The sequence below is a fragment of the Pangasianodon hypophthalmus genome, chromosome 6 (assembly GCF_027358585.1).
Source record: "Pangasianodon hypophthalmus isolate fPanHyp1 chromosome 6, fPanHyp1.pri, whole genome shotgun sequence".
In the NCBI taxonomy this organism is placed as follows: Eukaryota; Metazoa; Chordata; class Actinopteri; order Siluriformes; family Pangasiidae; genus Pangasianodon; species Pangasianodon hypophthalmus.
Window position 1 is genome coordinate 16156134 of NC_069715.1, and position 12221 is coordinate 16168354.

At 41.0% G+C, this 12221-nt stretch overlaps 1 protein-coding gene and 1 long non-coding RNA gene across 4 annotated transcripts; one reads left to right on the plus strand and one right to left on the minus strand.

Moving 5' to 3' along the window:
- Positions 1-995: 995 nt before the first annotated feature.
- nr2f2 (nuclear receptor subfamily 2, group F, member 2) lies at positions 996-9523 on the minus strand. 3 transcript variants are annotated; one of them, XM_026927326.3, is made up of 3 exons: positions 8825-9523; positions 3489-4016; positions 996-1428 (listed from the first exon to the last, which is right to left on the minus strand). In XM_026927326.3, the coding sequence occupies exons 1-3, from the start codon at positions 8862-8864 to the stop codon at positions 1154-1156; spliced, it is 843 nt and encodes a 280-aa protein (XP_026783127.1). In that variant the 5' UTR covers positions 8865-9523; the 3' UTR covers positions 996-1153. The 3 variants fall into 3 exon arrangements, with proteins under 3 accessions (XP_026783127.1, XP_026783125.2, XP_026783126.2); XM_026927324.3 differs by lacking the exon at positions 8825-9523 and adding an exon at positions 5010-6320 and having other exon boundaries at positions 3489-4031; XM_026927325.3 differs by lacking the exon at positions 8825-9523 and adding an exon at positions 5010-6318.
- LOC113534481 (uncharacterized) lies at positions 7433-9043 on the plus strand. Its single transcript, XR_003403501.3, has 2 exons — positions 7433-8455; positions 8738-9043. It is a non-coding gene; the product is annotated as an uncharacterized LOC113534481 (long non-coding RNA).
- Positions 9524-12221: the final 2698 nt, after the last annotated feature.

Consider the following 12221-nt stretch of genomic DNA (forward strand, 5'->3'; position numbering starts at 1 on the left):
TCAGCAATAATTTAGCATTTGGACAATTTCGCAAAGTGGACGGACTTCGGAAAATTCCCTAGAAAGCTTGGAACAGATGAACTTTAAAAGTCAAACCAAATAATTTGCTCTACACATTACAGTTCAAACTAAATATTACAGATGACTGAAAGTAAGACCAATAGAGCAAGTCGCAGCATCTAAACAATCGCAAACAACACACACTCTCTCTCTCTCTCTCTCTCTGACACACACACACACACACACACACACACACGCACACACACATGCACACATACACACATGCACACATACACACATACACGCACACACGCGCGCGCGCAGCTCTAGTAGTGTAATGTCCTAATAGTTTAATAGTTTTCGGGTGTCTGAGAAACACCCAGAATAATGGCATCGTAAGATACACTCTGGTGCATTAAGTCGAAACTGGGCTTTAAAGGACTGCTCTGTTTATTTGACTTGAAGTTCATAAGTCCCCATTTTCGTTCATTATAGGGACCGCGAAAAGTAAGTGCGCTTTCAGCATTTATAAGTGTATTGTCCTATATTGCTGTAGATTTACTTTCAATTCTTAAAGAACGTCTTTACAACTGTTTTAAGTAGTGATTATCAGAAAATAAACAAATCAAAAAAAAAAAAAAAAACCAAAAAAAAAACACCAGCTTCATACTACAGGATCACATAGGCCGGTTTGGAACCAGAAAAAAAAAAAGGTAAAAAAAAAAATAAAATAAAAATACAAAACAGCGATAGATACATGGACACAGGACATAAGAGCCATTTGGTAAAAAAAAGAAAACGGACTTTTTCACTTCTTCTAAATTTCTCCAATTTATCGCCTTAAATGCACTTTAGAGTTTCCTTTCTCCAGAAGGAATATTAAAAATCCTTCCTGTGTTTTTGTCCCGTTACTCTTTTCGTGCTTTTTTTTCTTTCTTTTGTTTCAAAAAAGAAAAAAAAAAGTAAATACCCCCCTCCCCTCCCCCTCCCCCACGCCCCCAGGTAGTTTTCATTAAATGTCTCAGATTTGAAGATTCACAGTCATTTATGAAAAACGTCTCTTTTCCGTGAAAGTAAACTCGTGTAACAGCCGGTTTCTTCTACAAAAAGAAGCGCTAACTAATGGACCCCCATTTCCGATCCTTCCTTCTGCTTATTGAATGGACATATATGGCCAGTTAAAACTGCTCCCTGACAGCAACATATCCCGGATGAGGGTTTCAATTGGGGTTTTACCTACCAATCGGACGAAAAATAATTGCTCTATGACCGAAGAGGACACTGTGCGCAGAGAAGGCAGGCGTAGTAATAACTTCCCAAATCGCGTAGGCTGGTTAGGGTATTGGCTCCGCACGTACTCCTCCAGTGCACACTGCGACTTCTCCTGCAAACTTTCGATGTGGGCCACGTCTGACAGCCCGCAAGCATCTACAAGTAAAAAAAAAAAAAAAGACAAAGAAACTGTCATTATATGAACTGCAGCCTACGCCGGCTTGATCGCACGGGCATCAATCATCCTACTGCATTACTGTACTAAAATGTTGGGCTCCATATTGTCAGTATGCCAGCGTCATCATCATTCAGCTTTGATATTGCTTTGATATCCTGCGCGTGCATAAAGGGGATCACTGCAGGGGAGAGCCATAAACATACACGCGCGTTCAGGCTATCAAACGACGTCATCTGTCAAATTTAGTCTCGCGCTCATAGTTAGCATATTGCCTACCGGGCAACACCGCTTAGAACCTCGTATTAGGCTTGCATCAATACAAATGCGATGTATTACAGTGTGGAGGATGGAAAATAGGCTGCTGGATTAAATAAATAGATAAACGAACAAGCAAACAAACACTACTACACATCCCCCGGTATCGGTTGTCGGGCAGCGGTATGACAGCCTAATGACTTCAGAAATGTTTAACTGTAAAATGCATTATTAAAACTGGTATTCCAATGGACGTGTATGTGAAAGAACTATTGTCCAGGTGTAAGCAAAGGTTAATATTTCACTTCCACTGTCCTACACGTACCATGCTTTCTAAAGTCACTTTGGCACCACAGTGAACTGAAGCTAATTTCAAACTGAAGCCAAAAGGCAGCCGAGCCCCAGTGTATGAGTGCTTACTGTCATATTTATTATTATTCTTATTCTTATTCTTATTATTATTATTATTATTATTATTATTATTATTGTTATTATTATTATTAACAAACAGAATACTTTTTGGAAATGATTTCACTAATTCATAATGCAGGCCTGGAACCTCCAGGAGTTGCACACTAGGACTAAACGTTCAATGCAATGTTAAATGCTGAATGAAAAAAAAGTGAAAAATTAATCAAGAAATTTGAGTAAAATACTTAGTTGCCTACAGTGGCATGTCTGACCACTAGCCTACAGCTTGCACAGCATTACTACACACAATTCTTCGTAAAATACTTAAGGACATATTCGCTAAGTTTTTCACAACTGTGCAACCACTCGTGTAACGTTTATAATGCACAAATAAAGAAAGGAAGTGAGGGTCATGACCCAGCTCTGGAACGAGTCCAGCATGTGTCTCGGATCCCTAGATCCCCCCTAACAAAAATAAGGAAGAATTGTGAGCCCTTTTACGGCATGGAATGAAATGTGTCTCTTTCCCGCCCGACGCGATGCAGCACAATTGAACTAATCATGCCGCGTGCATTTATCACAACTTGGAGCAATATATCAATTCGAGCGATCAAACTCACACAGGAAAGCTGTGCTTAAATGTGTGTAAATATAGCATTAGGCCTTTCTTCCTCTTCCTAACAGGCTGCTCATCTTCCCTCCCCCACCAAGCGTGACATCATTAATAACTGTCATTCCAAATAACTACAAATAATCGATTGGACCCAAAGCCCAAATCAGGTAAATGGTAAATATTTAGAAGAGAACTAGCAAAACATTAGGTCATGTTCTCACTTTACACCGCATTTTAATCTAACCTCAGTATTTGAAATACTTGCTGATATGGTCGTATGTAACTCAGCAAGCACGTGCTGTTAGTGATACAATATGTGTTTATGTCTGGACAACGCACTCCTTTTTTTTTTTTTTTTTTTTTTTTTTTTTTGAAATTTTACATCCATTACATGCTCTGTAGACCAAGGCCTAGCTTACAGTGTCTAAACATAATTCTAATTTTATTTTCTGATCAGTCAGTACGACTGCTGTATTGTCTTATTTATTGGCTGTTTTATGAAATTTACAAGCACATAAATGGGTTAAATAAATAATTCAAACCTTAACGTGTGAGCTAAGGGTGAATCGTCTTAGTGAAATGGTTTGGTGACACCTGAAATACTAAAATAAATGTACCACCTTTTCACTTATATTCCCAAATTAACACAGCTAAAGGAGCACTCCCTTAATTGGAATTTTGAAATAATAATAATAATAATAATAATAAAAATAAAATCTACCAAGTGAATGTTTTTATTCTGTTAAACTGGGAACTTACCCGTGGTGAATAACACGATGGCTTTTAAGCAGCTGTATTCGGCCGAGTCGACATGTAATGCTTTGAGCTTTTCAACTTGCTCCTGGAAGATCCTAATGTGGTCCATAAAGGCGACCACTCTGTCCGCAGACATGGGGGAGGCGTGGAGGCCTGCGGCGGCTAGCAGAGGAGCTACATGCAGTGGCATGGAGCACTGGGCCGCGTTGAGGACGAACAACTCGCTCCAGGTGAGCCTGAGCAGAGCCACCTGGTCTGTGATCTGCAGGTCGGGGAAGAAGGGAATATTCCTGGCCCACTCCACGGCGCTGAACAGCATGCGCGCCGCCAGTTCGCAAATGTTCTCGATGCCCATGATGTTGTTGGGCTGCATGCACTGACTGCCATAGCGCGACGTGGGGTAGGGCTCTGCTCGCAGCAGCAGAGAGATATATCCCGATAAGTAGGAATGGCAGTGCAGCGGGTCCCCGTTCGTCAGGGCGAACTGGCCGTGGTGCGGCTGCGTGGGTGGCATCCTGCCCCTCTGGACCGCTGCAAAAAGAGAAACTACAGATATTGATGTTTGAAATTCTACACATCAGTGACTGACATGGTATGACCTCGTGTTTCTGGTCCTGTTGTTTGGATGTGCTTTGCAGTTAAACAGCTCAAAACGTCCTAATGCCCAAAAGTTCATGTTTGCATAAATAATAACGGAATTGCTCAGTGACACAATTCACATTTTAAAACATAAGTGCGTTGCTTCACATTACAGGCATAGTATAAGCTCTATATAATTGACAAAGTTAAACCCAAAGTCTCCAACAATAAAAACAACACTATCATTCATAAACCACGTCATCAAATTCTGTAAAAATGACAGAACTGATGTAATGTTATCAGCGAATCCGTGGTTGAGATTTTTTAAATATAACAACACGAGACTCTGGGGAAAAAATTAAACAAAGAAAGGCACGGATGCTAATCCATAACCTACTTAGCTAGCGCAAGACTCAGTTCAGTCAACAACAACTAAAGCTGAACTGGAGTGCTAGGGGAACACTGAACCACGCACGAGCACATCAGACCCGATCTTAAAACTTCACTATTATTTTCTGGCTCGTGTAGGCGGCCTGCGGTCGATCTTGACACCATAGCCTAATGTGTGTGTATGTGTGTGTGTGTGTGTGTGTTTGATTGTAATGCTGTCTGTCGGATTTTCATAAGCGTGCAGTATATACTGCAGAGGTGTTATTTAAATCCAGATGCATGCCATTTTTTTTTTAAATTGTTAAACAAAAGCGAAAACCCCAGGTAGGACTGTACGGGCTATAGTCTGTGCAAGGCACAATTAACGCGAGGAATATGATTTATGGGAGTATTACTAGCGCCGTGTGGAGCATTAATGAAGGCGGTTTCCTTTGCACGCGCTGGTCGGGTTGCCTATGGAAGTCGGAGGCAAAACATGGGAGAAAGAACGTAGCACACACTGGCCCACGGCACACAGAAACACGACAAGAGAATCGAGAAAGAAAATCTTAATACCTTCCCGTCTCATGCCAACTTTGAGACATTTTTTGAGGCGGCAGTACTGACACTGATTGCGGTGGTGCTGGTCGATGGGACAATTCCGGTTGGCGCGGCACGTGTATGTGAGGTTGCGCCGCACGCTGCGCTTGAAGAAGCTCTTGCAGCCCTCGCATGTGAACTGGCCGTAGTGCTTGCCGCTCGACTTGTCGCCGCACACCACGCACTCGATGTGCTGCTGCTGCTGCTTGTCCGACTGACTCTGCGACGTCTGGTTCGTTGGCGTGGACTGCGCGTTGCTATTCGGCGCTCCTTGAACAGGAGTCTGCGGGGTCGGAGGCGCGACCTGCGAGGCCGTGAGGTTCAGCTGGCCCGGCTGAGGGGTCGCAAGGGTTAGTCCGGCTTGCGATGAGAGGGCGCCCTGCGTCTCGGCCACATCGTCCTGGGAGCCTCTCCACACTACCATTGCCATATCTAATCAGTCAGCAACTTTGTGTCGTCCGTTTTGTTTTTGTTTTTTTGTTTTGTTTTGCTTTGTTTGGTTTCTTTTTGTCTTGTTTTGTTGCTGCCGTGTCCTGGTGGCCCTGGTTCTAAAGCAACGCAGCACGTCGAGGTTTGTTGATCGGGCGAAGAAATACTGCACCCTGTGCTTTTATCCCACTGAAAGTCGCGCGCCGACGGCGAAGCGTAGCCCGCTTTCGGGACTTGGCAGCGGTTACAACTGACACGAAGACGAGCCGAATCGCAGTCCTGCTCTTAGAGGCCACGTCCAGGGGCGCCTGCAGTCATCCATCCAGGAAAGCCGTGGAAGAAAAAAAAAAATAAAAGTGGAAAATAAATACGACGACTAAAGAAGAGCAAGAGTCTGCTACAGACACGGGGCCAGTATAACTTAGCGACGTTCAGACTCGCGGAAAATACAAGAGCTCGTGTAGATTACACAAACTGGCGAGCGGCACACCAAGTTCCAGTCTTGAAGTGTTGTAGAAAACCCAACAACTGGACCCAAATATCGCCGCTTCTTCCTTTTTTTTCTTCCAGATGAGGTAGCGCTAGCCGCCGCCGCGCGCAAAACCAAGCCTGCGTGCTCGAGTCAAATATGAAGTCAACTCTCCAGGCGAGCGGCAGCGATAAGGAAACAAAAAAAGAGAGCACAACCTACTGAGCTTCCTTTGCGTGTAGCAGAAATAATAAGAGAAGAGAACGGAGAATCAAAGTGATCAAATATGATGAAAAGGGGGAGGTTAGGAAGTGATTGCGATTTGGAGGCGCTGGGCTGGCAGAATGCTTTCTCTCTGATCAGCTCACCGAGCTCTCTATATAGTGAACTTTGACACGACTGCTGCAACTTAGCACACGTTACCATGGAGATGGTTTGCCATATATGGAAAGTGACTGTGTTTGACTGGTCAGAGCTCACGGACCGCCCCCCCTGAACCCGATTGGCTAGTCGGCACTTGTGCTACTTGGTGCTTTGCCAAAGCAAGGAAAAAGGGTCGAGGAACGACACGGTCCTAAAGAGAGTCCGATCCACTGCAACACAATAAAGCACGCATTTCTTTATCATTAATGTGGAATAAATCCAAAGATTGTGATAGCGATAATGTTCCACACTTATTCTCTCAGGGGGTTTCAGAGATTTTCACTTTTTAATTTAATATGTAAATGGTTGGCAGAAACATGAGGCCAATTGACTAACCATCTAAACATAACACTGCACGAAAAAAAATAAGATACTGGCAATAGCGCTTTTAATAAAATATGAACCACGTTGTATAACACACGTCCTTTTGGATTATATGCTATTGCTAAACTACAGCGCATAGTGCATAAAATAAAATCACTTCCACTAGGCATACCTCCTCATTACTCCTATATCAAATAAACCGGGATTATTACGCTGCCGCCATGATAATATTCACTAATAATACATCTATAAAATATGTAAGACATAATACGTGTATAAGTATACTGCTGGGATACGTGTGCAATTTACTGATTGCTTAAACAAAGCTTCCGTGCCGACATCAGTACATGTCACGAGAAAAAGATGTCAGAGACAGACTACATTACATCAAATTCACTTTACATTACACGACCTGCGCTGTAGCATACTGACTGCTCATCCACCACAAAATCTTTAATCTTAATATGCACAATATTTATTTCTCCAGTAGTCCTTTGCATGATGCGCTTATTCCTCGAATGCACGCGTAGCCTACAAATAAGCAGCGATGGCGAGAAGTTTTTAAAGTGTAAGATTGACCTGGCCGCTTTGTTCGACGCATACCCTTCATTTGCAACTCATATATTAACAGGATTTATTAGATGGTGAAACATAATAATAATAATAATAATAATAATAATAATAATAAGTATTATTATTATTATTATTATTATTATTATTAATATTAATATTATTGATATTGTGCAGCAACAACCATCATCCTGGTGTAGTTCAGCTTCGTGGACTAATAGTTACTCAGCTTCAAATATCCTATATGGATGTTTTAAGTAAGAAATGTTACACCTGGATCTCCACCCCATCACCAACTATAAATTACACAGGCTTTGTATATAATAAATATGAAAATAGTGCTCGATCTTGGGCCTTGGAATCACAGCAATATCTTGTTTTCACTCTAATCCATCTCACATGCTAAAAGTAATAATAAAAACAACATTTTAAACTGAAGCACTATAGTGCGCTGATGAACCTGGTGTGGATAGTTAATGGTGTGGATAGTTAATGGTGTGTATATGTTAAGTGGAATCCTGATAGCTCAACTTGCTGATTAAACTGGGAGGCTGAATGTGAGTCATGTCTTGTGTGAACGGTGAAGATGAGTGTCTCCCATTTGGCTACTCAGGTTGTATGTGTGTGTGTGTGTGTGTCATATCAACTTCTAAAAAGCCCCTCGTGTTTGAAGGTTACTTTGTGCATCTCCAGGGGCTGTCAGCCATGAGTCCAGTGCAAAATTTACAGCTCTAAATCAGAGCATATGCCGCCAATGAGGAAGAAACGCAGAAAACTGGGTGTATGACAGTATCTGGGTGCCCCCTAGCGTATGGATCATTTCTGCCTCAAAATACTCGCTTTACCGTGCAAGAGCCATCTTAAATAGAAAACGGCGTCTCCGGCTGTTCGTCTCTCGCTAATGCCAAAAGCGACGTGCGCTCGTTTTTAATCTGATTAATGCTTTTGAGACTCGTTTCTAATTGAAGCGGACGTGGCAAAGCTACGGGTGTGCGTCCGCCTTTTTTACTCATGCATGCTGCAGAAGACGCGGAATGTTTCTTTGCTTATTTTGCAGTCAGATGTGTGTGTTTTTTTTTTTCTTTTTTTTTTTAAGTGAGCTCTGCACTGTGCGAGCCAGAAGCCTTTACGCAAAGCGGACACGAAGGAAAAACGCAGGAAAAAAAAAACAATACTACGGTTTTGGAATTTACTGAAAGCCATTTTGGTGAGTGTGGTTATTATGTCTGATGAACAGTGAGTGAATGCATGCTCTTGTTGTTTTCATTTCTTCTCCCAGAGAATGCTAAAATGATTAACTACTAGTTTCTGCTCCTGACGCACCACACCGCAATTTTAAATCATCAGAAATCAAAGTGCACGTGGAGAAAAGCTAGAATAATCAAATATTTTCACCATCATTGCTCATTTAACAGTTAACATTTCGCGACATTAATACACAATGCAAAGATGATAGGGAATGTGGCTTGACTTTTTCTCTGTAATTCAGGATCCGATGCCTGTACAGGGCAGAGAGCAGATAGGCGAGCTGCAGAACTACACAGCGTTATAAACATGAAGAGCTTCTGAAACCTACCAAAAGCATAGGATGTCGATTCGTCGTCCCCGTAGTGCATCCTCTCCTAGAGAAAACCAACTTAGTCTTCTGTCTTTCTTTGTGTTTTTACGGTGTGTTTGCTGGGGCAGACAGTGTTCCCTTCCCCACAGACGGAGTAATGCACGAGAAAAACAGGTTCCTCGGTTTATTGAAATGATTAAAAAAAGCTTTAGGGAATAAAAGAAGAAGAAGAAGAAGAAGCAGAAAAAAAAAATTGGCAGAGCGTCAAGTCAAACCAACTTTTCTACGAAGCTTTAACTTTGGAAGTCTGTTATTTAGTACACTGCTACTAATGGGCTTGTCTTTATAAGCGAAAGTGTTTTGAAAAAAAGGGACAAGATGGTCCTTTGCGTGTTTTTCTTTTGTACAGAAGGTAGAACGCCACTTGCTTTGTGTAGGCTGAGGGACTGAGAGAGAGAGAGGGAGGGGGAGACGCAGCCAGGAGAGACACCTGTCTGTTTATGGGGACATTCGCATTCTATCCATGGCCAAGTTCACCGAGACCACACTAAACTTTACCACTCCAATTAAAACGCCTTCTGCGCAGTCCACCGCGTACAAGACCGAGAATCAGCCAGCAGAAGTGTTCATCCCAAAAAGTTCAAATATCAAAACCATGGAGACTTTTTGTCAAGGCCTTCCAAATGTGATTTCCAGGGCACTCTGCTAGATAAGCAAGCCGCATCCTGATTCAAATGAGAGTACACTTCACTGTGAAAAGCTCACTTCACCCGCAGGGAGCAGTGCTCCTGGAAACCGCTATCGATTAGGACGGGACCCAAAGACGGTGTCACACTAAATATTTACCGATCACACACACAAATAGCGGGGGTCTGTAACGATTTGTCGTAGAGCACCGGGAAGTCAGAGAATCCCTTTATGAGTGGAGAGGAGTGTGTGTGTGTGTGTGTGTGTGTGTGTAAGTGTGTAAGTGTGAGAGGGAGAGAGAGATAGAGAGAGAGAGAGAGAGGCGTAGAAAACTCGCCCTGGTCGGAGTGAAGAGAGTAAAAGGGGATCGATAGGTATTGAAGCAGACTTTTAATCGCTCTCTCGAGGAAAGTGAGCAATAGAAAAACACGTGTACTTGAAGTTATTTACAAACACACTACCTATTTTTATTGCCAGCAAACTAAATCGAATTAACGCACCCGGTATTTAGGCACGGATTGAATCATCTTGATTATTGCAGGGATGCTAGTCTTGTTCAGGCTGTGCTAAAGCACTTTTCCTGAAATTGGCACTCCTTCTTTTCAGCTAGTGTTAATATTAGTGAAGGGGTTTCCGGGCTCGGAGGAGCAGGGTGGCTCGTGCGCGGGTGGAGAAGACTTGACTTCTACCAGGCTGCACTCTCACACTAACGCAACGTGTAAAGTTTCCCTTCATCTTATCTTTTTGCTCCACCGACTACCTTCGACTGGGAGATAGAGGGATTGTGACCTGCAGGTCAGCGAAAGCCCGACCTAATTAACTCTGCACGGAGCGAAGGTTAACCAGGCTAATCTACATGAAGAGGCTGATTAGGTTAGATGACATGAAGTCGCAAAAAAGAAGAATTACAGCCTGTCCGCTGAAATGGTCTCTACACTCCCTGACCAAAATATTACCAGCATCCGCAGGTCTGACTGTTACTGGCTTTCATCACACCACTTCTTATTAGTTCTAACCTAAACGACAACGATAATTGTTATGGCACTTTAATGTATAAGTTTAAATTAATATTACATAATTATTCAATCTGTTTAAATAAGCAACAAATTTGTTGTTTTTTTTTCCTCCCTCCAATTTGTCTCTAATGTAAACACTGGTCTTTGCACCTCTATGATAACCTGTGCAACTATGTGAGGTGTTATAAGGGTCAGTGTCACAGTCTAATGGCCTAAAGACCTGTCACTATATCCAAGCAAAATATTGCAGGGAATATCCCATTTTAATGCAGGATAGTTATTTAACAAATTTAGTAACACATCTGAAAGAATGCTTCAGCCGTGCTCAGGAAGCAGCCTTTACATTTCAAATGTGATGCAAGGAATAAGTCAAAACAATTGGCCAATTTTAACCAAGGTTCATACTATCTGAAATATAGTCATAAATATTTTAGAATATCTCACAAATCACTAAAGTATAGTTTTAGTAACAATTAAGAATGATCATGATAGTGCTGACTTCATTTAATTTCTTTTGTACAGTTTTGTTAGTTTATTTAAAAACAATCCAATGTAGATAGAAACATCACTGCACTATAAATAATTCTATATATCATACTTGTAACTGTAGTGCCTAGTTTAAAACTATCCGAATGTAATAAGTTTAAAAAAAAAAAGGTTGAGAATCTTACACTCAGCCCTAGATGCATGGTTCAGTTCAAAATTATTATTTTTTTTTTAAATGTGAAATTTATGGAATATTAAAACATAAACCTCTTCACAGATCTGCAGGATTTAATTGTGTGTAATTATTGAAAAATCTCAGATTCCACTTAAAGATAAATTAAATGGGATTATTATTGTTTAGTATTACTATGTAGAAAAATCTGGTCCAGTGCCTAACATGTTGTAATTTGTTTAACATTACACACACACACACACACAAACACACACACACACACAAAAAAAAAAAAAAAAAAAAAAAAAAAAAAAAAAAAACTTGCCTGGAGAATTCAAAGGTCTTTCTCGTGGCACAAATGGCATCACTATATTCTATTCTCGCACATGATGCACAAAGCCAATTCTCTGTAATCATATTTGTTTGTAATTGCTTGTTTGTAATTGTCACATGTTTGTAATTTATCACATGTTCCTCACAGTAAAAGAGCTGCTTAGCAGGGTAACCCCTGCCTCTGGGTTTGCATTCTAGTAGAGTCATACACTATACTAGTATGTTTACAGTATGTAAGACGTGTCTTCATAGGCATGGGACATTATGAGAGATTGAAAAATTCAGTTTATTCTGAATGCATTGAGGTATTTGGTAACATTGCATGGGTTGGCTACTAGATAAGATGGCAGGTATTTGAAATTATAATTCCAGTAATGTTACATTTCATATATTAGTCATATATGAATCATTTGGTTGAATTCTTCTTCTTCTTCTTCTTCTCCTTCTTCTTCTTCTTCTTCTTCTTATTTTTATTATTATCATTATCATTACTATTTGGTACATTTAATAACAGCAGGATTTACTATAAACTGTGCACATTTGACAGTTTGATGTTTTAATTTTGCAATAAATACAAATACGTAGCTAGATTAAGTCTACAGTAGTAACAGTCTTATGATCATCATGCTAATGCATTAAGTCAGATGCGATTTGTCATTTTCCACTTCTTGAAAAAAAGAATTCAAGAAAATCATTTGATGAAAACCAAAGAATAATACAT